The sequence below is a fragment of the Dipodomys spectabilis genome, unplaced genomic scaffold, assembly GCF_019054845.1.
Source record: "Dipodomys spectabilis isolate Male_0828 unplaced genomic scaffold, ASM1905484v1 ptg000486l, whole genome shotgun sequence".
In the NCBI taxonomy this organism is placed as follows: Eukaryota; Metazoa; Chordata; class Mammalia; order Rodentia; family Heteromyidae; genus Dipodomys; species Dipodomys spectabilis.
Window position 1 is genome coordinate 306,208 of NW_024871163.1, and position 26,614 is coordinate 332,821.

Genomic DNA, 26,614 nt, shown 5'->3' on the forward strand with positions numbered 1-26,614 from the left:
GCAGCCCGGGAAGCCCCGGGGCGGGCTCGGGGCGGGGGCGCGGGGCGCGGGGTGGCGGCCCCGCTCGGCAGGTGCGCCCCGCCCTCGGCGTCCCCCGCGCCCCCGGGGCGGGCGGCCCCTGGGCGGGCTCCCAGGCCCCACCCCGGCCGCGGGGCCAATGGGAGGCGGGGGGCGGGCGGAGGACGGGCGGGCGCGGCGGGCGGCGGCGCGGAGCGAGCGGTCGGCGGGCGCGGAGCGAGCGGGCGCGGGGCCGACGGTGCACCGGACATGGCCTCCAAGTGTCCCAAGTGCGACAAGACCGTGTACTTCGGTGAGTGCCCGCCCGCGCGGGCCCCGCACCCGCCCGCGCGCGCCCCGCACCCCGCCAGGTGCGTGGGTCCCCGTGCGCAGCCGGGATGCGCGGCCCGAAACCCCGCCCTCGGGGCGCGGCGCGGGCGGGCGGGTCTGGGACCCGCGGGCGGCCCGGCGGGCTCTGCGTCCCGAGCCCCGGACGCCCCGCTTTTCCCCAGCGGGCCGGGGCCGGGCCGGGGCCGGGCGGACCGGGCGTGGCCGCTCGCCCCCGACTCCCGCCGGCCGCGCTCCCGCTCCGTCGGTGGCCCCGGCCCGGCCCGGCCCGGCCCTCTCCGCCCTCTGCCCCGGCCGCCGCGGCAGGCCTGGGCGCCGTCGGGCTTCGGCCCAGGCGGGGCGGCCTTGGTCTCCTGGCGGGCTGCCCCGCGTTACCCGCGGGTGCGGTGGGGTGACACGCAGGCCCCCGCGAGCTTCGGACCGCGGCGTCCGGAGCCCCAGATCCCGGACCGGAGGAACCGGCCTCCGCCCGGCCCAGCGCCCCGTCCCCCGCAGCGGCCCCCTTCCTACTCCCCTGGCCGCCTGGCCTGGCCCGGCTGCGCCACCCCGGTCCCTCCCGCCTGAGCCACGTCCCTGCCCGCCGTCGGGACCAGACGTCAAGACTGCGGGCCAGACTGGAAGGGCAGAGGGCTGGGCAGGCAGGGAGCCTTCCCTGGGCACCCCAGGACCGGGGTGGGGGCAGCAGGGAGCCTTCCCTGGGCACCCCTCTTACAGGAGAGCAGAGGCCACTCTTGTTTGCTCTTCCCATGGGCGGGGACCGGATTCGGCCTGGAGAGCTTCTGGAGTGGCCCGGAGCCAGGGCCTTCCCACTCCTCCTCAGAAGCCTGCCCGGCCTTGGTCCCTGGCAAGTCGGGGCAAGGAGGGTCCGCCCATGGCTTGGCTCCGGGAGGCTTTGGCCCTAACACAGGACGCAGGGCTCCCCTGCTCGGGCACCACCTCCAGCCCGGCAAAACAAAGGCGGCCGCGGGAGCGGTCTTTGTGCGTGGGGAGGCACCTGTGGGGCCACCTGAGTAGATCTGGGCTGCAGCGTCCCAGAGTGGCCTCCCGGGCAGTTGCGGCCAGGCAGCGGAGCCTGTTTGCTCCCAAGCCATCAGACCCGATCGATTCTGTGTTCCCGACTGGGGCCTGTAATGCGGCCATCGAGCCAGCGGGTCTGAGGGTCAGCTCTCTGCCCCCGCACGGCCCCAGTCCTGGAGCTGGCCCGCGCAGTATGGTTTTGGCAGCCCTGAGCTGCAGCTGCCACAGCCGCTGATGACCATCCCGACAAACTCCTTATCGCAGAGCTAGAGGCTGCCAGGCGGCCCCGGGGCCAAGCCTGCCCTCTGCCAGCCAGCTCCCGCCTGCCCTGGCCAGCCTGGTCTCTGCACCTCAGAGAAAGCAAAGTGATGGGAGTAGGTAGAGTTCCCCAGGGAATGCGCGGGCCTGGCCGTGCCTAGCACGTTCTGCTGGGGACCTGGAGAGCCCCCTCTCCACCAGCACCTCAGCCACTGGAGGACGGTGGTCAGTACCCGTAGGCCTTTTCAGGGTCAGCTGCCCTGTGTCCTGCAATTGCTAGGGCTGCCTAGGGGAGGGCTGGTGCCAAGGGTGCAGGTGATTGAGCCTGCTGTTCTGTCGGTTGTCAGCAGATGCTTCTGTTTTTGCCATCTACTGAGCAGGTTGGCTGTATCCTAGTGAGCAGCCAGTCTCCAGACTGGCCCTTCCCTTTGGAATTCCGGCCCTTCTTCCTGCCCTATCCTCCACCCTCTTCCTGCCTCACTCCCTTGGGAGGCCCAGGCTTCCGTCCTTTGGGAGGAAGCTTGCCCGCCCCAGCACTGGGGGGGGGGGGGAATAGCAGGGCACCCAATCTGATCCTTAGCAGCTGGTCTTAAACCTTTGACCCCAAAGCGGCAGCTGTGTAGAGGAAGATCTCGGATTGGGATGAGGAAGCCAAATCAGGGTCCTGCCTAGGGTCCTACTAGGGAGAGGCCTGCCTTCTTTTGGAGGTGCTGGAGGCCCAGAGCTGTTCCCTTGGTGGGTGCTCGTGGGGAAGGAGTCAGGGATGTGTGTCCGGGAGGTGGACGCTCGGAGGGAGGCAGGTGGAAGCAGGTGCAGTCTCAGCCGACTTGGAGGGGTTAACAGGCACCTGAGCCAGGTGCTACAGATGAGGGGGACCTGCGGGGGAAGCTGGGCCCCTGGCCTGAGCCTGGAGGATTCCCTGGGAGAGGCAGGCTCCGCGGGCGGGGGGCGGGGCCCAGTGCCCGGTGTGAAGCCCCGACACCTCTGCCCACAGCCGAGAAGGTGAGCTCCCTGGGCAAGGACTGGCATAAGTTCTGCCTCAAGTGCGAGCGCTGCAACAAGACGCTGACTCCAGGCGGGCACGCCGAGGTGGGCACCGGCCGGGGACGGGGGTGGGGCGGGGCCCCGAGGTGGGCACAGGGTGGGGTGGGGGCGGGGCCCGAGGTGGGCACAGGGTGGGGTGGGGGCGGGGCCCGAGGTGGGCACAGGGTGGGGTGGGGTGGGGGCGGGGCCCGAGGTGGGCACAGGGTGGGGTGGGGGCGGGGCCCGAGGTGGGCACAGGGTGGGGCGGGGCCCGAGGTGGGCACAGGGTGGGGTGGGGGCGGGGCCCGAGGTGGGCACAGGGTGGGGCGGGGCCCGAGGTGGGCACAGGGTGGGGTGGGGGCGGGGCCCGAGGTGGGCACAGGGTGGGGGCGGGGCCCGAGGTGGGCACAGGGTGGGGTGGGGGTGGGGGCGGGGCCCGAGGTGGGCACAGGGGGGTGGGGTGGGGGCGGGGCCCGAGGTGGGCACAGGGTGGGGTGGGGGCGGGGCCCGAGGTGGGCACAGGGTGGGGTGGGGGCGGGGCCCGAGGTGGGCACAGGGTGGGGGCGGGGCCCGAGGTGGGCACAGGGTGGGGGTGGAGCCCGAGGTGGGCACAGGGTGGGGTGGGGGTGGGGGCGGGGCCCGAGGTGGGCACAGGGGGGTGGGGTGGGGGCGGGGCCCGAGGTGGGCACAGGGTGGGGTGGGGGCGGGGCCCGAGGTGGGCACAGGGTGGGGTGGGGGCGGGGCCCGAGGTGGGCACAGGGTGGGGGCGGGGCCCGAGGTGGGCACAGGGTGGGGGCGGGGCCCGAGGTGGGCACAGGGTGGGGGTGGAGCCCGAGGTGGGCACGGGGTGGGGGTGGGGGCGGGGCCCGAGGTGGGCACAGGGGGGTGGGGTGGGGGCGGGGCCCGAGGTGGGCACAGGGTGGGGTGGGGGCGGGGCCCGAGGTGGGCACAGGGTGGGGTGGGGGCGGGGCCCGAGGTGGGCACAGGGTGGGGGCGGGGCCCGAGGTGGGCACAGGGTGGGGGCGGGGCCCGAGGTGGGCACAGGGTGGGGTGGGGGCGGGGCCCGAGGTGGGCACAGGGTGGGGTGGGGGCGGGGCCCGAGGTGGGCACTGGGTGGGGTGGGGGCGGGGCCCGAGGTGGGCACTGGGTGGGGTGGGGTGGAGCCCGAGGTGGGCACAGGCGGGGCGGGGGAGGAGCGGGGCCCGAGGTGGGCACAGGGTGGGGTGGAGCCCGAGGTGGGCACAGGGTGGGGTGGAGCCCGAGGTGGGCACAGGGTGGGGTGGGGGCGGGGCCCGAGGTGGGCACAGGGTGGGGGCGGGGCCCGAGGTGGGCACAGGGTGGGGTGGAGCCCGAGGTGGGCACAGGGTGGGGTGGAGCCCGAGGTGGGCACAGGGTGGGGGCGGGGCCCGAGGTGGGCACAGGGTGGGGTGGAGCCCGAGGTGGGCACAGGCGGGGCGGGGGAGGAGCGGGGCCCGAGGTGGGCACAGGGTGGGGGCGGGGCCCGAGGTGGGCACAGGGTGGGGTGGAGCCCGAGGTGGGCACAGGGTGGGGTGGAGCCCGAGGTGGGCACAGGGTGGGGTGGAGCCCGAGGTGGGCACAGGGTGGGGTGGAGCCCGAGGTGGGCACAGGGTGGGGTGGAGCCCGAGGTGGGCACAGGGTGGGGTGGAGCCCGAGGTGGGCACAGGGTGGGGTGGGGGCGGGGCCCGAGGTGGGCACAGGGTGGGGGCGGGGCCCGAGGTGGGCACAGGGTGGGGTGGAGCCCGAGGTGGGCACAGGGTGGGGTGGAGCCCGAGGTGGGCACAGGGTGGGGTGGAGCCCGAGGTGGGCACAGGGTGGGGTGGAGCCCGAGGTGGGCACAGGGTGGGGTGGGGGCGGGGCCCGAGGTGGGCACAGGGTGGGGGCGGGGCCCGAGGTGGGCACAGGGTGGGGTGGAGCCCGAGGTGGGCACAGGGTGGGGTGGGGGCGGGGCCCGAGGTGGGCACAGGGTGGGGGCGGGGCCCGAGGTGGGCACAGGGTGGGGGCGGGGCCCGAGGTGGGCACAGGGTGGGGTGGAGCCCGAGGTGGGCACAGGCGGGGCGGGGGAGGAGCGGGGCCCGAGGTGGGCACAGGGTGGGGTGGAGCCCGAGGTGGGCACAGGGTGGGGTGGAGCCCGAGGTGGGCACAGGGTGGGGTGGAGCCCGAGGTGGGCACAGGGTGGGGTGGAGCCCGAGGTGGGCACAGGGTGGGGTGGGGGCGGGGCCCGAGGTGGGCACAGGGTGGGGGCGGGGCCCGAGGTGGGCACAGGGTGGGGTGGAGCCCGAGGTGGGCACAGGGTGGGGTGGAGCCCGAGGTGGGCACAGGGTGGGGTGGAGCCCGAGGTGGGCACAGGGTGGGGTGGAGCCCGAGGTGGGCACAGGGTGGGGTGGGGGCGGGGCCCGAGGTGGGCACAGGGTGGGGGCGGGGCCCGAGGTGGGCACAGGGTGGGGTGGAGCCCGAGGTGGGCACAGGGTGGGGTGGAGCCCGAGGTGGGCACAGGGTGGGGGCGGGGCCCGAGGTGGGCACAGGGTGGGGTGGAGCCCGAGGTGGGCACAGGGTGGGGTGGAGCCCGAGGTGGGCACAGGCGGGGCGGGGGAGGAGCGGGGCCCGAGGTGGGCACAGGGTGGGGGCGGGGCCCGAGGTGGGCACAGGGTGGGGTGGAGCCCGAGGTGGGCACAGGGTGGGGTGGAGCCCGAGGTGGGCACAGGGTGGGGTGGAGCCCGAGGTGGGCACAGGGTGGGGTGGAGCCCGAGGTGGGCACAGGGTGGGGTGGAGCCCGAGGTGGGCACAGGGTGGGGTGGAGCCCGAGGTGGGCACAGGGTGGGGTGGGGGCGGGGCCCGAGGTGGGCACAGGGTGGGGGCGGGGCCCGAGGTGGGCACAGGGTGGGGTGGAGCCCGAGGTGGGCACAGGGTGGGGGCGGGGCCCGAGGTGGGCACAGGGTGGGGGCGGGGCCCGAGGTGGGCACAGGGTGGGGTGGAGCCCGAGGTGGGCACAGGCGGGGCGGGGGAGGAGCGGGGCCCCGCCCTCACGGCTGTTCCTCCACCTAGCATGATGGGAAGCCCTTCTGCCACAAGCCCTGCTATGCCACACTGTTCGGACCCAAAGGTGAGCGTGCGCTGGGGCGCTTACGAGGTGGTCCTGTCCTGGGGGCGGAGGGGGGCGGCGAGAGGAGGACACTGGCCTCCAGTGGAATCGCTCTGCCACCCACAGGCGTGAATATTGGGGGTGCCGGCTCCTACATCTACGAGCAGCCTTTGTCCGAGGGCCCTCAGGTCACCGGCCCGATCGAGGCCCCAGTGGCCCGAGCTGAGGAGCGCAAGGCCAGCGGTCCTCCCAAAGGACCCAGCAAAGGTGGGTCCTCCATCCATGGGCGCTGGGGTGAGCGGCCACGGTCCCTTCTGACCTCGGCCCTCCCTCCCCACAGCCTCCAGTGTCACCACATTCACCGGAGAGCCCAACATGTGTCCCAGATGCAACAAGAGGGTCTACTTCGGTGAGTGACTGCCCAGCCTGCCTATGGGAACCCGTGCTGGGTGGGGCGCACTGGCTCCTCCCCTCCGTGCTGGGCGGGGCATCGCCAGCTCCTCCCCTCCGTGCTGGGTGGGGCGCACTGGCTCCTCCCCCATGCTGGGCGGGGCATCGACAGCTCCTCCCCTCTGTGCTGGGTGGGGCGCACTGGCTCCTCCCCTCCGTGCTGGGCGGGGCATCGCCAGCTCCTCCCCTCCCTGCTGGGCGGGGCACCGCCAGCTCCTCCCCTCTGCTGGGCGGGGCATCTCCAGCCCCTCCCCTCCGTGCTGGACGGGGTGTCACTGGCTCCTCCCTTCAGCTGAAAAGGTGACATCTCTGGGCAAAGACTGGCACCGGCCCTGCCTTCGCTGCGAGCGCTGCTCCAAGACCCTGACCCCAGGGGGGCATGCGGAGGTGAGGCGCAGGACTGGGTTTGTGGGGTCAGACCAGCCTGGAGAAGACTACAGGGATGAATAAAGATGCAGGGCTGATGGGGTGCAGGCTTGAGAGGGGGCGGACGGGGGCCCCTCAGGCTGGCCCAGGCTGAGGACTGACCCCTGGTGGCCAGACTGTGCACTTTCCCATGCTGGGGGGACACCCCTTCCACATCCAGCCTGCCAAGGTAAGTGGGCCTGGATTCTCAGGGAGGGACCTGCATCAAGACAGTCTGTGGGGAGGGGAGCCAGAGGCCTGTGCCCAGCATACCCCCATCCTGTCCACAGCACGATGGCCAGCCCTACTGCCACAAGCCGTGCTATGGGATACTGTTTGGACCCAAGGGTAAGTGGGGGTAGAATGGGACAGGGGAAGAGGAGGAGGTTGTAGTGGATGGTGGTGGGAAATCCTTTCTTCCTCCAGACACCTGCTTGTTTCCACTTGTCCACCCATCATCTCTCCGCACAGGAGTGAATACTGGAGCTGTGGGCAGCTACATCTATGACAGAGACCCTGAAGGCACAGTTCAGCCCTAGGCCCATAACCCCCTGCAGGGGCAGGACCTGTCTCCTGTGGGAACCTGCCCCCAAGTCCCCTGCTTGGCTTTAGGGAGGAGACTGTCCACTGTCCAGTCCTGCCTTGTGTGTCCTGCCTGTAAGCCCAGGGCCTGAGTCCCTGGAGGAAGAGGGGTCTTGAGGGCAGTCTCCGGAGGAGTCTGCAAGCCCAGCCGTGTCTTGGTGTGTTATCCCTTGTAGCATCCTGTGTCCCTGTATCTACTTTTGTGTCTGTGCCTCCATCCCCTGTGTCCCACTGTTCCTGGCCTGTCTGTCTCTGTCCTCATGTGTCCCTGTACCCTTGGTGGATCTCTACAGTGGCTGTCCCATTCCTTCCCTGCTGTCCGTGCCAGCCCACCAGTATTATGCTCTGCTTGCCAGTGGTGGCCACGCTCTCACGGCACCCAAAGGTGGAGGTGCTCTTGGTGGGACACTCTGCCTGGACTCCTCACTGCCCACCCTTCACATGGCTCACATGCAGTGCCCGATTTTGCTGTCAATAAAAGGTTTGAGGATCGTAGGACTCCGTCTGTGTACTGGTGACTGCCTCCAGAGGCTCCCAGGCCCAGCTTCTGGTGGGGGGGGGCGGCAGGGAAGCCAGGGTTAGGCGGTGGTGGGATCCACGTGGTGAGTGGACACACATGGCTGGACTGGCCAGGAGTCCTGGGGAGGGGCCCAAGGAAGGGGCCTGTGGGGGTTCAAAGACCCCACTGTCAAAAAATGCACACTCTCGGGCTGGGAAAGTGGCTCAGTGGTAGAGCGCTTGCCTTGCATGCCAGAGGCCCTGGGTTCGATTCCTCAGCACCACATAAGCAAAAAGAAAAAAGCCAGAAGTGGTGCTGTGGCTCAAGTGGTAGAGCGCTAGCCTTGAGCTGAAGAGCTGAGGGACAGCGCCCAGGCCCAGAGTTCAGGCCCACGACCGGACCCCCCAAAAAACAAACAAAAAAAACCCCCCCGCATACTCTCAAGCCAAGGGAGCTGAGCTCTGGCTCAGGAGCCGGGAGGTGGGAGGGACCAGCTTTGTGACTATGCTGATAACGTATAGCAGGGAACAGGCCTGAGCCTCTGTCTCTGAGGGAGCCAGTGGAGAGTGGGGACTGGGTGGAGATGGTGAGAGGGCTGCAGTCACAGAAGGTCAGGCCAGCCTCAGCCATGGCTTTGTGTCGTTCTGTCCCCTTCTCCCCAGGGGCTCTGACACCTGGGTTTGCAATGAAAACACTTGCCTCAACACTCCCTGGTAGTCTAGCCTCTGCCTTCTATCAGGAGGCCCTGGGGCGGAGGCCCCTGGTCTGGCCACTAGAGGGCGCCAGTGCATTTTGGATCTGCCCTGGTGGCATCACTGGACCTGCTTGGGCCCCCACTGACCCCCAGCCTTGACTCTCAATGCCCACGGCAGCTCCCCGCAGGCAGCCTGCCAGACAAGGGCTCCCAGGCCTGGCCAAGCGCAGGGCTGGGCCCATGGTCCTGTAAACCAGGGGGTAAGAGTCCTCAAGTCGGGCAGTGTCCCTGTTTGCCAGCAGTCTCTCTCCACACCAAGTGAGGAGGAGGTCCCCAGGGTGCTAGAAACCGGGCCGGTCCCGGAGTCCTGGCTGGGACCACTTCCCTCCACCACGGCGAAACTTCAAGAGCTCCACCAGCCGCTACCAGGGCTTGTCTGCCTGGGGCTGGGCAGCGGTGTCTGGATCCTACAGTGACCCCAGAGGGGTCTCAGGGTGAGCCAGAGCCCTCAGGCTGGGTGGGGCTGGTGGGCCCTGACAGCCCTGGCTCCCGAGCAGTGGGCTGGCCTAGCGGGGCGGTGGACCTGCTCCTTTCCTGTGGGGAAGATGACGCGGCCTTGTTTGTTTGTGAAGGGTTGCCCTGGAAACGCCGTGCTGCTGCTGTTTGTAGGGGCCTTGTTGCTGGGTGGTGTCCTCCGCACTGCCTGGCCCCTGCAGGGCACTGCTCCAGGCGGAAGGGTGGAGCACGGGGAGTCTCCACTCTGTCCTCAGGAGTGGATGTCATCTCCAGTCTCTGGAGTGGGTGTTTCTTCTCTGTTTCCTGGGAGGTTGCCCTAGGCCCTCCTCACCTCTCCGGACCACAAGCTGCCAGGCAGCTCGGAGTCCCACCCATGTGCTTGGGGCTAGCTCAGAGGAGAGTTCCTGCCTAGCCTTCCCAGAGCAGACCCCCACTCCAGGTGCAGAGGTTGGGGGATGTTTTACCTGGCCACCAGGTCCCACTTCAGGACCTCCACACAGTCCATCTGGATTTGGCCTCCTTCCCTGTCCTGTTCCACAACCCCCCCCCCCAGTGCCCCCTGCCATTCATCTGTGAGGCCAGCTCCTCCTGTTGCTCCTCCAGCCCCACCTCACAGCCCCCAGTGCCCTCCAGTGTCAGCCCAGCACCCCCAGGCTAGTGACCTGTGATCAGACTTGGATTCCCCCCCTCTGCCCACCCCTTCCCCACCCCCATCTTCCCAGCTCCTGGTTGTCTCTGGGCTTCATTCCTCTTGGTTAGCTTCTTGAGCCTCTGTAGAGCTCAGTGGAGGTGTGGCCACCCATCCCTGAGGTCAGCTCACCGATGGCTGGCTTTAGCCCCAGGAGCTTCAAGCAGGTACCCTGTGTCCACGTGCCAGTGCCCCAGCTGTAGCTGTGGGCAAACAGCACTGGCTGGGGACCAGGGTGCCAGGCGTAGGCTTGCCTTTCCCCAGGGCCAGGCGGGTGTCAGGGGAGCGGGCTCAGGGTCGTAAACAAGGCCTCAACTGTTGGGTTGGGAGGCTGGAATTCCAGGCAGCTCTGCCTGGGTTTTGGCTTCAAGAAACAGAGACTGGGCACTATGCCTGCCTCCAGGGAAGGGAGGACAGGCGCACCCGTCTGGCCCAAAACAAGGGGTGCGGCTACACGGAAGGGGTGCGGTGGGGAGCCCAGACCCCTCCTCACCACCCTGGCCCTGTTCTGCTGCGTGTGGGGAGGAAGAAGAGCAGCAGCAGTGCCCTGAGCCTGGAGGCCCAGGAACCACAGCGTCCAGTCTCTCCCCACCCCCAGCCGCCTCCGCCAGCAGGCCCACCCGGGACCCACCCCAGGCCAGACAGGTCCCGGGAGACGAGCTGCTGAAAATAGGCCCTGGGAACTTGTGAGTGTCCTGCACCAGGCCGGGGAGGGGCTGGACGTGGGAGGCCAGAGCTATGTCTGGCGGGGTTCAGCTTGTTTTCCTGCCGGAAGCACATGGCCCTGGGTGTGCCTCCCCCCACCCCCCCGTGAGGCAGGGGGGCCTCACACCTGCACACCTGCAGTGAGGGACCAGGTGAGGCGCCCGGTGAGCACAGTTCTGCCAAACTTGGAGGAGGGAGGAGGCCCCTTATCAAGTTCTATGGGGCTGGGAGGGGGTGGAGATTCCACAGAGGTCAGTGGCCCGTGGACCGCTGCATGCGATCTCTGGCTGGCTTCCAGTGCTAGGTGCTGGCCAGCTGAGGGTACTGGGCATCTGAATAAAGAAGACTGGGTGAGCAGAGGAAGACCCAGAGTATCAGCTCCCAAAGTCCACGGTGTCCTCATGTCATCGCAGTATGAAGGCAGCCAGGGCAGCAGCTGGGGGCTGGCGCCGTTCCGCACCCCACTCGGCCTGCTGTGTGCTCCTGCAGAGTGGGGTGCTGGGGCCTCCATCCGGCCTGGGGTCCTTGTCCTGTTGGCCTGCTGAGGGGTCCCTCCCAGGGGCAGCCTGGGAAGGAGGGGCCTGGCAGGCTGGCAGGAGCCCGGCCCTTGCACCTGGGTGGAACTGAGGCCCTGGGAAGGGGGCAGCAACTGGTGCCACTTAAGCCTCTGTCAGGATTGGGGGTGAGACCAGTGGTCTGGACACAGGCTGGGTGCAGTAAGGAAGAAGGGACTGGGGGCCGGAGGGACACCGCAGACAGTGAGGGACTCCTCCTCCCAGACAGGTTCTAGCAATGTGTCTGTGATCATGTGTGTGCACATCTATGTGTCTGTCTTTCTGTATGTCTGTACTCTTTCTCTCTTTCTCTTTGAGATAGGGCCTGGTCCTGAACTCATGATCTTCCTGCTTTGCCCTCCTGACAGCTAGGGAACCAGGTGTGCACTGCTGATCACCACACAGAGGAGTCACCCTGCCCCCTCCTCCTCCCCCGGGGACCATGGCAACAGGAAATAACAGTAGGGAGGGCAGGAAGGGCTCATCTTGGGTTTGCCAGGAGGGCTCCCTGGGCTGGGGGGGGGGTTGGATTCACATGTGGGAGAAGGCGCTATCTCTGGGGTTGAGGTTGGGTAATGGAAGATGGAGGGAGAGGTCCCTGCTCCTGGTGGCATTGGAAAATGTCCCCAGCTCAGAGCTGAGAAGGTTCTGTACATACCCTGGGGTGGTGTGGAGTTGGAAGGAAATGTGCCCAGCAATGTGCTTAGAGACCTCACAGACTCTGGGGACACAGGCAAGAGGTATGCCCGCAGGCTCAGGACACCTGCGTCCAGACACCCAGGTCCCGCCCCCTGAGCACGTGGTCACAGTGGAGCCCCGGCAGCCTGCCGGGCGCCTCCAGGCCTGCACCCTGCCACACCCTGGCAGGCCGGTGGGTGTACTGCCTGTGTGGCCAGGCTGCAAGGATCTGCAGTGGCCGAGCCTCCAGCACCCCCCCTTGTCACCAGAACTTCCTCCATTCTGAAGCCTCTACTAGGCTTTCATGCCCTGGCCAGGCCCCTGCAGCTGCCTCCTTTCTGGCCTTCAGCCTGTGGGGTTTGGAGGACTCAGGGGCCCCTGAGGGATGGGGAGGGAGGTGGAAGAAGGGCTGCTCCTGCTGGGTGCAGGCTCCCCAGGGTGGAGACTGAGGGGTTCACCTTTTTCTGTTTTTGTCAGTCATGGGGCCTGAACTCTGGGCCTGGGCGCTGTCCCTCAGCTCTTCAGCTCAAGGCTAGCGCTCTACCACTTGAGCCACAGTGCCACTTCTAGCTTTTTCTGCTTATGTGGTACTGAGGAATGAACCCAGGGCCTCATGCCTGCGTGGCAAGCGCTCTACCACTGAGCCACCTTCCCAGCCCTGGAGTTCACCTTTGCAGGCCTGTGTGTGCACACCTGTGAGAGGCCTCAGGCTGAGCCCCAGGCAGGGGCAGAGCTGGGGCCTGGGGGGAGGCCCGGCAGGGCGGGGGCCAGGGTGCACCTGTGGGATTCCTGAAACCCAGGCTTTTGCTCCAGACTTACCCCGAGTCCCAGACGGGCATGTGGAGACGGAAGTGCCCGCTGCCCCCTCCACCCCGCTCCGTTCCAGGCCTCGGCCCGCGATGGTGAGCAGGAGGGCCTCAGAGAGGCGCTGGGCCCCGGGGTGGGGGCTCGGGCCTGCACGGGCCCAAGGGTTCGTCTTGGGTTTGGGATGGGTGTGTGTGCGATGGGGGGGACAGGGATGCGGTCCGGGGCCCGGCCCCACGCCCCGCACTCCCCGCGGGCCGGGAGGTCTCCGCCAGGCACCGCGCGGGCCGCTCCCCGCCTCGGCGTGGACTTGGGCCGCTCTCCCCGCAGAGATAAGCGCCCGGGCTGTGCGCGTCCGCGCCCACCGACCTCTAGCCCCGGCCTTTTGGCCCCCAGGCCTGGGTTCCACACCCGGCGCCGGGGAGGGGCCGAGGCGGCCGGACCCAGTCCCGGGGCGGGCGGTCCCGCCGCTGTCCGCTCCCCCGGAGCCGTCCCGCAGGGCCTCGGGGCGGGGCCTAGCGGGGCGGGGCCTGAGCTGTCGGGGCGGGGCCTGGCCTCCGGCGGGGCGGGGCCCGAGCTGTCGGGGCGGGGCCTGGCCTCCGGCGGGGCGGGGCCCGAGCTGTCGGGGCGGGGCCTGGCCTCCGGCGGGGCGGGGCCCGAGCTGTCGGGGCGGGGCCTGGCCTCCGGCGGGGCGGGGCCCGAGCTGTCGGGGCGGGGCCTGGCCTCCGGCGGGGCAGGCGGGCGCGCTGGCCCCAGGCCCTCGCTGAGCTCCGGGGCAGGGGCGCGGCCAGGTGACTCTTGGGATGCGCCCCCACCCTCGTTCCGGGGAGGGCAGGGTCCACCGGTTGGCCAACGCCAACTCGCGCCTCTCGTACTCTAGAAGTGACCGACCCTTCCCCTCCGGTTCCGGCGGGTCTGCGGCCAGGCCGGGCGGCCGCGCCCGACCCCGGCCCCAGTCGCCTTGGGCAGCTGCGCTGTCCCAGGCTGGGGTCCTGGCCCGGACCCGCCCCAGGGCCCTACCCCCGAAGGGGCCCCGCTCGGCCCTCGGCCGGTGGCCGGCGTGGACCTCTGTGGCCTGGACTCGAGGCCCGGGGCCTCCAAGTCTCGGGCTGGGGCGTGACCTCGGTCAGGGGGCGTGACCCCCCGGTGGGCGTGGCCCCGCGGCCCCTGAAAAGCGCGGGCGCGGCGGCACCGCCCGGTCCGCGCTCAGCCGCCGCCGAGTCTCCGCTGCCCACGACGCCGCCATGCCCAAGTGCCCCAAGTGCGACAAGGAGGTGTACTTCGGTGAGCGCCGGGCCGCACGGGGCGGGCGGGGCGCCGCGGCCCGGGCCCGGGCTCCCTGCTCGGCCGGGCGCCGGCCCCGGGCTGGACGGGGCGCGGCGGGCGCCGCCCTCCCTCCAGACGCGGAGTCGGACGCCTGGGGCGCCGTCCCGGTCCCGCCTTCCTGCCCCTGATCCTCCGTCGCCGGGAGCGGGACGCGGGGCCGGGAGAGGCGGGGTGGGGGGAGCGCGGGCGAGCACCGGGTCTCACCGGGATTGCTGTGCTTCCGCAGCCGAGCGAGTTACCTCGCTGGGCAAGGACTGGCACCGGCCCTGCCTGAAGTGTGAGAAATGCGGGAAGACGCTGACCTCGGGGGGCCACGCCGAGGTGGGTGTGCGGGCGGCCGAGGTGGGTGTGCGGGCGGCCGGGGCTACGGGGTGGGGGCCAGGCCGGGGTGGGTGTGCGGGCGGCCGGGGGCTACGGGGTGGGGGCCAGGCCGGGCCTCACCGCGCTTCTCCCCGCAGCACGAGGGCAAGCCCTACTGCAACCACCCCTGCTACTCGGCCATGTTTGGGCCCAAAGGTACGTGCTGGGGCGGACGGAGGCCCCGCACCTCCCGAGGCCCCAGCGCCCTCACCCGCTCCCTCTTCTCTGCAGGCTTTGGACGAGGCGGAGCTGAGAGTCACACTTTCAAGTAGACTCAGGTACCGCCTCCCCCCCCCAGGTCCCCTGGCCGGCCGCGCTCCAGGCGCTCCAGGCCGCGGGGCGGGGCGGGGCGGGGCCGGGCAGCGCACTGCAGCTCCGCTCTTCTGTGCAGGCCTTGGAGATCCTGTCCTCCGGCACCCGCTGGGTCACTGCCTGTCCTGGGCAGATGCCAGGCCTCGCTCCTGGATGCCCAGGATCCCAAGTAACCCTTCATGCCCTCAATAAAACCGGAGTGCCTTCAACGCCCGTGCGTGTGTGTGTGTGAGCGCGCGACCGCGCGCGCCTGCGTGGGCTGCACATGCCGCAGCCCTGGTGGAGGGCTCGTTGCAGCCAGGCTCCAGCCTTGGGCTCAGCTTTTCCTGCCACAGCAGATAACACTGGCCACTGCCTTCCTGTAGGTGAAGCCACAAAGGGAGCCCAAGTCTGCCACCTCCTGGGAAGGCCCGCAGAGGTACCCTAGTCCTCCTGGGCAGTTCTGGCCGAAGGGTCAGTGGGGACAGGAGGCCAGGGAGAGGCTGAAGCCCGGTCAGAGGGTAAATCTGCTGGGTTGGTTGTGGGTTCCCTTTCTGAGACTCTTTGGGGAGTTGTGGTCTGGCTTCTTGCCTGTCCCTTTGTGCTTCCTGCCACCCCACCCTGTCCCCATCCCCCAGATTTCTGCAGGGCCCTACAGCTGCTGAAGCTTTCACACAGACAGCACCCCCACTTTCGCCCTTCTCTCTGCCCAGACACACCTAGGGGGCCTCTGCTCAGCAGTGGAGGGAGCTTCACGCCCCCGGTGGCTGGGGCTGGTGGGTCTCACCTGCTATTCTAGCTACTCAGGCTGAGATCTGATCTCAGATACCTTACGTCACTGGCAGAGCCAAAGAGACCCTGCGGTCTGGGCCTTCCCCGGCCTAGTCTGCCCCAGGCCTTGGGGGAGGGGAGGGTGGCCGCGGGTCGGTGAGTCTGGAATTCTAAGAGAAGGGGGGGGCTTTCAGATGACGGCGAGGCCGCGGGGGGGGGGGGCAGTGTAGGGTGTGTCTGGCCTCCGGGCAAGGGCAAGGAGCCGCCCTTCCTCCCCGAGCGCCCCCTGCTTTGCCCTTGGCCCCCTCCCGGGAGTCTTTTCTCCCCCACAGTCCTGATCTCCCGCCCGGCCGCGGAGGCCCCCATCCAGATTGCGGCCAAGGGGGGGCGGCCTTGGGGAAGAACTCGGCGAGCTAAGATCTGCGGAAAGGGTGGGGGTCATCGCTGGGCCGCCGCAGGGAGACGGGGGCCGAGCAGCCGTGGGCGGGGCAGCGCGGGTACCACGGGGGAGGAGGCCGCGGCAGGGGCTCGTGTGGGGACAGGACGGGCAGGTGCAGGGCGGGGCGCGCGAGGCCGGGGGAAGGCAGGCCAGCCCGGCGCCGGAGGCTGAGCGCTGAGGGCCGCGGTTCGAAGCCAGCCCGGGCAGGAAAGGCCGTGAGACGATCACCATCAAGGAACCACCAGAAAACCGGAAGTGGCGAGGGGGGACAGCGCCCGGGCCCCGAGTTCGAGAAAGCAAAGGAGGGAGCGGCAGCGAGCCGGTCCCGGGGCGCGCCCCCCGCCTTCCGGCCCGGGCGGCGCAGGGCGCGGTGCGGCCGGGCTCCCGCCAGGCCCGGACGGAGAGGAGGGGCTGCGGAGCGGCTGCGGGGCCCGCGCGCCTGCGCACAGGGCCCGCGCTGGCCGCCCTGGAGCCGTCCCGCTCCGCAGGAAACAGACACCAATTCCTAGTCTCGGACAGGCGGGAAGGCGGCCCGGGTCGGGACGCAGCGCCGGGCCTTGGCTCCTAACGGCTCTTCCAGGAGCAGCGGAGCCCGCAGAGCCCCGCAGGTCCACACCGGGAAGACAACGCCGCCGGGCCGCGGCGCCGCCTGGCGGCCTGGTCTGGACGGGCTCGGCAAGGCACTGGCCTCGGGAACGCGCGCCCTGCCGCCGTGCGCGTCCCCCAGGCGTGGGGCTGTGCCGCCGTGCGCGTCCCCCAGGCGTGGCGCTGTGCCGCCGTGCGCGTCCCCACCCCAGGCGTGACGCTGTGCCGCCGTGCGCGTCCCCACCCCAGGCGTGCGCTGTGCCGCCGTGCGCGTCCCCACCCCAGGCGTGCGCTGTGCCGCCGTGCGCGTCCCCACCCCAGGCGTGGCGCTGTGCCGCCGTGCGCGTCCCCGCCTCTGGAGGGCGCTCGGCTGCCGTGTGCGCTCCTCCTCCTCCTCCCCCCCCCCCCCCGCGTGGCGCTGTGCCCCCGTGCGCGTCCCCCAGGCATGGCGCTGTGCCGCCGTGCGCGTCCCCCACCCCCCGCGTGGCGCTGTGCCGCCGTGCGCGTCCCCCACCCCCCGCGTGGCGCTGTGCCGCCGTGCGCGTCCCCCCCCCCCCCCGCGTGGCGCTCGGCCGCCGTGCGCGACCCCCGCCTCTGGAGGGCGCTCGGCCGCCGTGTGCGCTCCTCCTCCCCCCCTCCCTCGTGGCGCTGTGACGCCACGCGCTGGCGGCGTCCCCCGTGGTTGCTAGGTGACTGGGGATCTGAAGCATTGATTGGCGGGTTCCAGGCGAGGCGGGAGAAGATTGGGCCTCCGAACTCCAACCGGAAGGAACTGACAAGACCGCGGAGCCAGGAACTACTCCGCGCCCGAAACGGGCGCCTAGCCGCCGTTCATTGGCCCAGGGCTCCGGGCGGCCGGCGACAGGAACCGCGGCCCGCCGCGGCGGGAGGTCCGAGGCTGCCGGCCGCATGGGGAGGCGGCGGCGCAGCGTGGCCGGGGCGGCCGGGGCGCTGCCCGAGGCCATCGCCGCGCTGAGTCGGTCGCTGCCCGCCGGGCCCAGCCCCGAGGTCTTCCGTCGCGCTAAGTTCGACCGGCCGGAGGCGGTGAGGCTAGCGGGGCGGCCGGGCGGCAGGGCCGGGCGTGGCTCGGGCGCCCCGCGCTGACCGGCCGCGCGCCCTCCGTGCCCCGCAGGCCCCCGCGCTCTGGCAGCTCCTCTTCCGTGTGCTGTCGCCGCCGCCCGCGGACTGCGGCCTGGGCCCGGGTAAGCCGCAGAGCCCCGCCCGCGCCCGGCCCGCGCCCCGATCCCTGGCCCCGCCCCCCTCCCAGATCCCGGGCCCCGCACCCCGGACCTCAGACCCCGCCCTCCCATCCCAGATCCTGGATCACTGACCCCGATCCTGTTCCTCGGATCCCAGATCTCAGATTCCGGGCCCCGTCCCCGGATCCCAGACCCCGCCCCCCGTCCCAGATCCCAGGCCCCACACCCTGGACCTCAGACCTCGCCCTCCCATCCCAGATCCTGGATCCCTGACTCCGGATCCTGTTCCCGGGATCCCAGGTCTCAGATTCCGGGCCCCGCCCCCGGACCCCAGACCACCCCCCTATTCCGGATCCCGCTCCCCTAGGGGTCCGAGAGGCCGCCCTGCCCCCCCCCAATCTGCCCTCCTCCCAGCCCCTGAAGGGGTGTCTTTGGGACAGGAGCCTGGTCAGACCCGCCCGCTGTCCACAGAAGTCCTACCCGTTAGCTGCCTGCCTCATCCCAGGCACGTCCTGGGGGCCTGGGGTGATCCAAGTCGCCCTTCCAGTTAGGGGCCCTCCTGAGCCGGTGGTTTCCTACTGCAGAGGCCCAGGCCAGCGTGGTGAGGTCAGCGCTGCGCATCCGGGGGTACCCTCGCTCGCTGCCCGCACAGCCTCCTGAGGACGGCTCCTGGGGCAGCCGGGAGCTGCTGCTGGCCCTGTCCTGGCTCCTAGCCCGGGGCCCCCTGCTCGAGCAGCTGCTGGCCCAGGCCCGGGTACAGCTGGGTGACCCTGTGCCCCAGTGCCAGGTGAGTGTGGAGGGAGGGGGGCGGCGGCGGGCACAGGCCGGCCTGCAACTCCAGATGCTCTGTGACCAAGCAAGGACAGACCGCAGCAGCGTCTCTCTCGCCCTTCAGGAAGGCACTCTGAGGTGCTCTGGTTGTCTAACTTAGGATGAGCAGGCTTGCACCTCTGCCCACCCCCACCCAGCACTTTCTTCCGGGCAGAGTAGAGTGTGGAGCAGTCTGACAGTTACTTATTTGTTGGTACTGTGGCTTGAACTCAGGGCCTAGTTGTTATTCCTAAGCTTTTTTGGTCAAGGATGGTACTCTGCCACTTGCGCCACAGCTCTGTTTCTAGTGTGTTGGTAGCTAATTGAAGATAAGAATCTCGTGGAATTTTTTTCCGCCTGGGCAGGCCTTGACTCTCCATCTTTAGGTCTCAGTCTCCTGTGTAGTTAGGGTTACAGGCACAAGCTATGGCTCCTGGCAGGGACCTGGCTTTTTCTTCCCTCTTCAGTGTGAGGCCCTGACTAGCTTTGGCCCACCTGAACCCCACGTGGAAGCAGAGGGCCCTGTGGACCTCCGCCAAGTGCAGTGGATGCTGGGAAAGCTGCGGTTCCGGTGGCGGCATCTGATCTCCACTCAGCAGGAGCAGTGTGCCCTCCTGAGCAAGGTATGTGGTCATGTGGTTCTCCACCCAGCAGCTGTTGAACTCTGTTCCCATTGTCAGGCTGCCTCTCCCTGCGGCCAGTCCCACTAGGCCCAGCAGGGGTTGAGCCTAGGTTTCTGTCTGGATGGAGGTTTTCCCAGGCCTGGCTGAGGCTGGAACTTCAAGGAGGTACTGTCCAGTAGAGTCCTGGAACCTGACCTCGTGCAGGTAGGGGAGCTGGACAGGGCAGAGCTGGGTAGGTGGGGCTGGAGTAGGGGACCAGCTGGGTCAGTGTTCTGAGGCCTGCAGTGTAAAGCTGGGTGTCCACCAGTGAGGTTTGCCTTGTCACAGAAATGGCAGTGGCCTTCATCTGACTCGATAAGCCACGTGTAACCAGCTGCCACCTGGCCCCTCGAGAGGCACCTGCTGTTTTAATGTCCTGGGTACTGGCAGTTCAGGGTTGGCATCAGCTCTGCTGGTGTCAGCTGCAGGGACCCAGGTGTCCAGCATTGTGAGGTCAGTGCTATTGGGTGGTTGGTTGTGGCCTACAGGTGTCTACATGTCTGCCTGTTAGGCCCTGCCAGAAAACCACGCAGACACCCAGGCACAAAGAACAAAGAAAGGTTTATTGCCAGCAAAGAGACTGGCAAGGCCACTTCTCACTAAACTAGAAGAAGTGCTGGTCAGTGTCTGAGGTGACCTTACAGCCTACAGGGGCTAGGAGGGTCTAGCAGGCAGGGACTTTGGTGCTCAGGGCAGGCTAGTATGTAACTGCCGCAGTGGAGTGCCATCTCAAGGTAAAGGCGGAGGAGGCTGACAGCTCACTGCCAGCACCCAATGGGCCTAGTGATGACCTCTCCCAGGTTCTGGGAAGGGAGCATGGGCAATGGGAAAGGGGCCTGTTGAACGGACACTGCCCCTAGCAGAGGTGCTTCCCTCCCGGGCCTGGGCTCACTGGCACAGAACACGCTTACTTCTCGACTGTAGTGGCTGCTGCTTCCCGGCCTTGCCCCTGCGAGGACTTCCCTGTCCCCTAGACGGTGTCCATTGCTCTGTGTCCCAGTGTTTCCTCCCGGCACCACTGCACCTGTCTGGAGGCTGTCCCTCTGCCAGCTGGCCTTTGGGTCACTTGGATAGCCTGGAGGGCACGCAGGGTGGGCCTCTCTACCTTATCCTGTACCTTGGGGGGCTGGGCGTGGTTCCCACTGCAGGGGGGTCCCTCGGCAGGCCGAGCTGGGGACAGGCCTGGGACCGTTCTGGGACAGCCTGGACCCTGCCCTGGATCACCTCAGGCAAGGTGTGGCTCTCTGTTTATTTTTTCTTCTTTTTTTTTTGTCAGTCTTGGGGCTTGAACTCTGGGCCTGGGCGCTGTCCCTGAGCTCTTCAGCTCAAGGTGAGCGCTCTACCGCTTGAGCCACAGCACCACTTCTGGTTTTCTGGTGGTTCATTGGAGATAAGAGACTCAGGGACTTTTCTGCCCAGGCTGGCTTTGAACCGTGATCCTCAGATCTGAGCCTCCTGAGTAGCTGGGATGGCAGGCGTGAGCCCTCGGCACTGGCTCTCTGTGTCTTCATCTCTGACTTGGGCGGGGAAGGCACTTGCCCTGAGCTGCTGGAGCGCCAGTCCTGGGAGGAGGAGCCCAGCACCACCCCACTGAGCTCTGTCCTGCCTGTTTCAGATCCACCTGTGCACCCGGGGATGCCACAGTGACCCGCGCCTCCGCCACTTGTCTGTAGCTGAGACAGAGCTGCTTAGGGACCCAGAGCGTGGCCGACAGGTGAGGGCTAGAACCGCGCTGGGGCAGGCATGCCCGCAGCGGGTGCGCTGTCAGGGAGTCTGCACAGGTGGCAGGCTCTGATCTGTGTCTCCGCATCTGTCAAGCCCGTGGTCATTGCTGGTGACAGCTGTATTCTCCTGTACTCTTCCTGTCCCTTGGACTGTCCACCTCGTCTCTCTAACATATTAGGTACTGTGTCATCTGGCAGGGTGTGGGTAGGATCCAAGTTGCTTGGTGCCTGGATTGGGCTGCAGACGCTAAGGGAGGGGCCTCTAGGACGGACGATACTGGTGTTAGATCTGCAGTGAGCCTGGAACTATACAGATGGCACCTGGTGCCCAAGGCCATGACCCAGGGTGATGGCCTGGCCTGTTGGGAAGCGTTTGCCGAGGCCAGTCCCCCCCCCCCCCCCCTCCCCCCCCGGCGAGGGCCTGCTCTGGGTCCTGGGATCCCACACAGACTCTGGGTCTCAGATGACACAGGCTGACATTGTCCTCTGGAGCTGCTGGGTCCTAGGAGAGTATCAGGGCTCTTCCCAGGCTGTCTGGTTCTTCCCAACTGTGCTGTCCCTTTCCCCGCCCATTCTCTGTCCATCCTCTGGTTACCATCTCTTGGCCAGCTTTGTGCTAGGCTTTCTAGACCATTCTGAATGTTAGGCTGGCCCTGGGCATGCCCTGCCGAGCAGAAGAGCAGGAGCTCAGGCATTGTGGCCCCTTCTTCCAGGCAGACCCTTTCTCTGTCTCTGCTCCCTAACCCTTGACCTTCACTTCATCCCATACCTCACCTGTGGCCTGGACACATGGCACCAGGGGGACACAGGGGTTAAGGGCCAGTCATCTGACTCGTGATCGGGTGGTGGTTCTTTGTGGCGTCTGGGATACTGGCTGGCAGAGTCCCTCTGGGCATCATGCTGCTGGGTGATTTGTGTGGAGCCCGTCTGGTAAGCCGCCGTGGCCTCTGGTGCTAACTATGGTTATGCCCCTGCCTGAGAGGCCAGGCCCACCCCGATTAGGGCTTGCGCGCCTGGCCTGGCTGGGGCCTGGGCTGGGCCTTCAGGTGCTATGGCATATTTGGTGTCTCCATCATCTCATGGCTCTGCCCCTCACAGGGTTGACTCAGCCCTGGGCCCTGGGTTTGAGCAAGTGGAAGCTAGACTTGCCCAGGAGTCCTGCCTGGAACCCTCTCTGTAAGATCACCTGGGTGGGAGTGGGTGCCCGTGCGTGCAGTGCGTTCCTGTCTCGGAGGCTGGCATGTGTTGGTGCCCCTGGACCCAGAGGTGGGGGTAGCAGGTGGACTGAAGCCACAGGTTGGCTTCCTTCTGGAGTGTCGGAGGGGAAGCAGACCCATGGTGCTGGGGTGGTCCCAGAACTTCCCAGACGGGCTTCTGGCTGACCCAGCGATTGGCAATCACTGGCAGAGACCCAGCCTTCCGTTTGCACCATGGGGCCTGGTTCGGACTGCACAGCAGGGGAAGAGGAAAGGTCAAGGCTCCTCTGAGTCCCCAGCCCCACGGTGGCCTAGGAGTACCAGGCACCCTGAGGCCCATTCTTGGAAGCGGCCTCAGCTGCCCTTGTGCTGGCACGTTCCGATGTCCGTTGCGGATGAGTCTGCTCTTCTGGGATGGGTGGTTGGCTCAGGGTCCCACTTTGTGTGCTCTTGTGTTTTAAGCTGGACCCCTTTAGCTTCCAGGCCTCCCATAGGTCCGTGGCTGTGGTTCTGATCGCTCCCTCTATGGGACTGGCCTTTGGCTGGCACCCAGGGCCCCTCCTGGCTCCTCAGCTCTCAGCTCTGTGGAGCCACAGGTGGGGTATTCCGGAGAGAGCTGGCATGTGCTGTCCTCTCTGCTGAGGAGCTCTGGGGTGTGCTGCAGGTGTCTATGTGTGGATACTTGCCCCAAGTACTAGCAGGGCCTCTGGCTAGGCAAAGTGCCTCTGGCGTCTGGAGGGGCTCTGCTCGTGGGTCATCAGCGCCTGTCTCTGGAGGGGACAGGGAGGGGCACTGGGTGGTCCAAAAAGGAGATACTGGGTTAGGAGTCCCTGGCCAGAGCCCTGGGCTCCTGCCAGCCTGAGGAGCAGAGGCCAGAGCCGGGCCTGTGCTGTGGCGGGCACCATGGGCCACTTGGCTGGGTGTCTCCCTGCCTGCGCTCCAGCGTGTACGGCGTGTACACAGCGGACTGTGGGCTGCAGGAGAGGTGCTTCCTCACCCGGCGCACACCCATCTCCCCTCCGAGCCCCAGTACCAACCAGGTGGGCCAGGTGCAAACTTGTCTGGAGTTCCAGCTCCCGGGGAGGGTCACCTGCTGCCGCCCGCTGGCCTTCTAGGCCTCTCCTCCCCGAGCCCCTCACGGTCTGTAGTCCCTCTCCTTGCGGGACAGTGGGGGGGACGTGTGTGCTCAGGCTGGGCTGCCAAGCCCGGCGGCCCGCGGAGGTGGGAGCCTCCCCAGGGCTGAAGCCTCCAGGAGGCAGCGGGAGTGGGGATGGGGTGGGATGTGGGGCCTGCCCACCCCGGAGGGCCCCACGCGGGAAGCTCGTGGGTCTGTGGAGGCTGGGGTAGTGTGGCCCAGCCTGACTGTTCCCCAGCTGCTGCGGGCGCTGGAGCGTGAGAACGCCCACCTGGAATCGGTGCTGGAGTGGCGGCGCCTGGAGCTGGTCTACTGGCGGTGGATGGTGAGCAGCCTCCCCTGCCTGCTCCCCTCTGTGGTGGGCGTGGGGTGGGATGGGGGCTTATTTTCTGGTGACTGGCCCTCACTTTAGATCCTCCCCCAAGTATGGGCTGGGTGCCTTCCTGAAAGCTGCGTGTCAGGGGCTGACCAGCCCCTGGTGGGATCCTGGGGGGAGCCCCCCCCCACTTCCAGTCCCTCTGGCTGGGATCCTGGGGGAGGGGGAGCCCTGACTTCCTGTCCCTCTGGCCAGGCCCCCGGGGGAGCCCTGACTTCCTATCCCTCTGGCCAGGACCCCGGGGGAGCCCTGACTTCCTGTCCCTCTGGGGGAGGGGGAGCCCTGACTTCCTGTCCTTCTGGGGGAGGGGGAGCCCTGACTTCCCGTCCCTCTGGCTGGGACCCCGGGTGGGGGGGGGGCGGGCAGGACTTCTCACTCGGGTCTCTGTCAGGACACAGTCCTGGGTGCCTGTCCCGAGGACCCCACCAAGGCCTCACAGCCGGCACTCCCGCCTGTCACCTCCGGGCACAGGCTTGGTAAATTGGAGCTGGCAGCGCAGGAACTGCGTTCCCTGCAGGAGGAGCTGCGGGAGCTGGTGGAGCCCCGGAGGGCGGCCTGGCAGGCCCAGGTGAGCCCCGCAGTAGCCCTGCCCCCTGCTCTCCTGGCCCTCGCCCCTTCCCCTCCAGCCTCATCTCCCCGCACCTCCCCTCCCCTGCCTGACCACTCATTGGGTGAGCCACTAGTTGAGTGACCTGGCTGGATGGACTCAGTTGGGCACTTTGGTAAATACTCTGGCACCAGCTCCAGCAGGGCAGAGGGTGTGAGGTGCAGGGCCTGTGGCTCCACGTGGTGGGTTTTGCGCTGGCGTGTCTGTGCGTGGGGAGGGGCGGCGGGGAGCCCATGTGGAATCGTCTCTGGTCTCTCACTGCTGGTCTGGGACCTGATCTGGACACTAGCCGTGTCCAGCTGACGTTCGCATCCTGCTCAAGGATTTGCATGCTGCATGTTGCGCTTTTTTTTGTTCTGGAGCACTGTGATGGGAGCCCCGAGCACACCCCTCCTTAAGCCTCCCAGATCGGGGCTCCCATGCTGGCTCTCCCGCGGGCTGCTAGGGGAGGCAGGGCCCCTCTTCCCCGGCTCTCCCGCGGGCTGCTAGGGGAGCCAGGGCCCCTCTTCCCCGGGTCCCCCGCGGGCTGCTAGGGGGCAGGGCCCCTCTTCTCCGGGTCCCCCGCGGGCTGCTAGGGGGCAGGGCCCCTCTTCCCCGGCTCTCCCGCGGGCTGCTAGGGGGCAGGGCCCCTCTTCCCCGGGTCCCCCGCGGGCTGCTAGGGGGCAGGGCCCCTCTTCCCCGGGTCCCCCGCGGGCTGCTAGGGGGCAGGGCCCTCTTGCCCGGCTGTGAGGGCCTCACTTGGCCCACCTTTGCACCTTGGTGTGTTTTTTTTTTGCCAGTCGTGGGGCTTGAACTCTGGGCCTGGGCGCTGTCCCTCAGCTCTTCAGCTCAAGGCCAACGCTTTACCATTTGAGCCACAGCACCATTTCCAGCTTTTTCTGCAGATGTGGTGCTGAGGAATCGAACCCAGGGCCTTGAGCATGCAAGGCAAGCGCTCTACCACTGAGCCACCTTCCCAGCCTCTTTGGAGGCAGAGCCCAGTAAGCAGGGTCTTCAGAGGCCTGAGTGGCTTCCTGAGGTTGCTGAGTGGCCTCCTGCTCAGGCCCACTGTCCACAACGTCTCTTGGCGGCCTCCTGGGGCTGTATGTCCCCTGGGTCGGCTCTGACCTGGAGGACTAGGGAAGTGCTGGAGCAGATGATGGTGGGGAGGTGATGCGGAGCCTGGAGTGGAGCTACTCAGGACCTTCTCTGAGCTCGGGTGGGCCTGGAGATGGAGATGTGCCAGAGCTGCAGAGCCACCCCAACTCTGCCCATGAAGCTCCTCAGGGAAGAAGCCTGGGGCCCAGAGTGGGTCCGTTTCCCTAGTCTTGGAGGTCCTTTGTGCCTGGCAGCTGCTGGCGAGGGACTCGGGGACTTGGTAGGGAGCCGGGTGTGAGCAGCCTACTGCCTGCCCCTGGCAGGAGTTGTCTGGCTTGAGGCTGCTGGCGGCCCCGTGCGGGCTGAGCCCTGTGTGCGGGAGGCTTTGGAGCCACAGTCTTTTTTCCGGTGCAGGTTGAAGGCCTAGGCCGGGGTCCGGCATGGAGTCCGTCTCGGAGAGCTTTGCAGAAGGTCGTGGCGCAGGAGTTGGAGGCCCTGTGGGTGTCTTGGGAGTTCTCTGGGGACTCTGCCCGGCCTCAAGGACCCCACCGCCTGGTGAGGACTGAGGACAGGGCGGCAGGGTCCCCCGGCCTGCGAGCGGCCGAGGTGATTGGGACGCTGAGGACGCAGGTGGCCTGTCTGGAGGCCACACTGCGCCGCCGGCGGGAGCGCTGCCGGCAGGAGCTGGCCCGGCTGGCGGGAGCCCTGCCCGGGCTCATCTGGATCCTGCCACCCGGACGCTGAGGGCCACGCGTGTCCTGTGCAGGGAGCCTGGGGACAGACTTCAGGGCTGACGCAGAGGTCGAGCCACGCGCTCCCGGGCTGCGGCTCTGACTCAAGGAGCAAGCCCAGGAACTTGGCTCACACTGTGGTTGCAGGCGGGGTTGCCCCTCCTTGGAGGACCCGGAGGGGCCTAAAATACATGTGGTGGCCCTGTCTGCGGCCCAGCCCTCCACGGTGCGGTCAGGTTTCTGTTTTGGGGCTGGCAGCACAGGGTGCTTGGCGGCCTGGGAGGGGCTGTGAGGCCTGCGTCCCGCCTCCTGGTCCCACAGTGCACAGCTCCTGTGCCCGCCCTGTGTGCTGCGGGTGGACGGGCCCCGGGCTCTGCTGTTCTCTGCGGCGGTGCCTGGAACTGAGTCTTGGCCGCGGTGTAGACAGAGGGCCTTTGTTCTGGGAGCTGCAGTGCAGTCTCACCCTGACAAAGCCGCCTGTGTCTGGGATGTGCCCACCGCCGTGGTGCGCCCTCCCGACCCACCCTCCTGCCAGTCAGCAGACAGGGGCGGTTCGGGCGTCTCCAGCCTGCCTTGCTCCCAATCCCCAAGCCCTGCATCCTGACGGAGCCCACGAGGCCACTTCCCGCGCCCTGCCAGCCCAGACCTGAAGCTGCGTCCAGCCCCTGGCCCGGGGGCCTCTGGCAGGCATGCTCCAGGGGGTACACACTGGAGGGACGGGCGGCCCCAGGGCACCTGCTCCGGTCAGGGCCACCTCTGTCCCTGGGTCAGTAGAGGTGCCGTGCTGCCTTTACTCAGTCTGGCTGATTTTACGCACGCTGCTGGATGGGGCTGTGTCCAGCAGGTTCCCCCTTTCTGCACAGATATGGCTGTGAGAGTTACTGGCCACTTCTCCGGGTCAGTGCCCACTTCCTTCCCTGGCCGGGAGGCCTTGTGTGTTGAGCAAATCTACTTAGGTTGCCAGACTTTTTTTTGTTTTCTGTCAGTCATGGGGCCTGAACTCTGGG

At 68.1% G+C, this 26,614-nt stretch overlaps 3 protein-coding genes across 3 annotated transcripts; all 3 read left to right on the forward strand.

Moving 5' to 3' along the window:
• Positions 1-202: 202 nt before the first annotated feature.
• On the forward strand, positions 203-7,675 carry Crip2 (cysteine rich protein 2). Its single transcript, XM_042669164.1, has 8 exons — positions 203-310; positions 2,615-2,709; positions 5,707-5,764; positions 5,870-6,010; positions 6,084-6,152; positions 6,486-6,580; positions 6,889-6,946; positions 7,070-7,675. Exons 1-8 carry the CDS (start codon positions 268-270, stop codon positions 7,135-7,137), a joined length of 627 nt encoding a protein of 208 aa, XP_042525098.1. The 5' UTR covers positions 203-267; the 3' UTR covers positions 7,138-7,675.
• A 5,828-nt stretch (positions 7,676-13,503) lies between these two features.
• Crip1 (cysteine rich protein 1) lies at positions 13,504-14,525 on the forward strand. The gene is made up of 5 exons (XM_042669165.1): positions 13,504-13,602; positions 13,871-13,965; positions 14,103-14,160; positions 14,236-14,282; positions 14,396-14,525. The coding sequence occupies exons 1-4, from the start codon at positions 13,563-13,565 to the stop codon at positions 14,274-14,276; spliced, it is 234 nt and encodes a 77-aa protein (XP_042525099.1). The 5' UTR covers positions 13,504-13,562; the 3' UTR covers positions 14,277-14,282; positions 14,396-14,525.
• A 2,442-nt stretch (positions 14,526-16,967) lies between these two features.
• Positions 16,968-26,614, forward strand: Tedc1 (tubulin epsilon and delta complex 1). Its single transcript, XM_042669145.1, has 8 exons — positions 16,968-17,134; positions 17,223-17,292; positions 17,874-18,076; positions 18,567-18,722; positions 20,377-20,475; positions 23,055-23,141; positions 23,584-23,760; positions 25,291-26,614. Exons 1-8 carry the CDS (start codon positions 17,000-17,002, stop codon positions 25,618-25,620), a joined length of 1,257 nt encoding a protein of 418 aa, XP_042525079.1. The 5' UTR covers positions 16,968-16,999; the 3' UTR covers positions 25,621-26,614.

What these genes read in the sequence shown, in the direction of transcription:
- Crip1 (XM_042669165.1), top strand. Translation starts at nt 13,563, where the DNA reads ATGCCCAAGTGCCCCAAGTGCGACAAGGAGGTGTACTTCG. An exon ending in CCTCGGGGGGCCACGCCGAG is followed by an intron (nt 13,966 to 14,102) that starts GTGGGTGTGCGG and finishes TTCTCCCCGCAG; the next exon opens with CACGAGGGCAAGCCCTACTG. An exon ending in GGCCATGTTTGGGCCCAAAG is followed by an intron (nt 14,161 to 14,235) that starts GTACGTGCTGGG and finishes TCTTCTCTGCAG; the next exon opens with GCTTTGGACGAGGCGGAGCT.
- Tedc1 (XM_042669145.1), top strand. Translation starts at nt 17,000, where the DNA reads ATGGGGAGGCGGCGGCGCAGCGTGGCCGGGGCGGCCGGGGCGCTGCCC. An exon ending in AGTGTGCCCTCCTGAGCAAG is followed by an intron (nt 18,723 to 20,376) that starts GTATGTGGTCAT and finishes TGCCTGTTTCAG; the next exon opens with ATCCACCTGTGCACCCGGGG. An exon ending in TGGTCTACTGGCGGTGGATG is followed by an intron (nt 23,142 to 23,583) that starts GTGAGCAGCCTC and finishes GGTCTCTGTCAG; the next exon opens with GACACAGTCCTGGGTGCCTG.
- Crip2 (XM_042669164.1), top strand. Translation starts at nt 268, where the DNA reads ATGGCCTCCAAGTGTCCCAAGTGCGACAAGACCGTGTACTTCG. An exon ending in CGACAAGACCGTGTACTTCG is followed by an intron (nt 311 to 2,614) that starts GTGAGTGCCCGC and finishes CTCTGCCCACAG; the next exon opens with CCGAGAAGGTGAGCTCCCTG. An exon ending in CACACTGTTCGGACCCAAAG is followed by an intron (nt 5,765 to 5,869) that starts GTGAGCGTGCGC and finishes TGCCACCCACAG; the next exon opens with GCGTGAATATTGGGGGTGCC.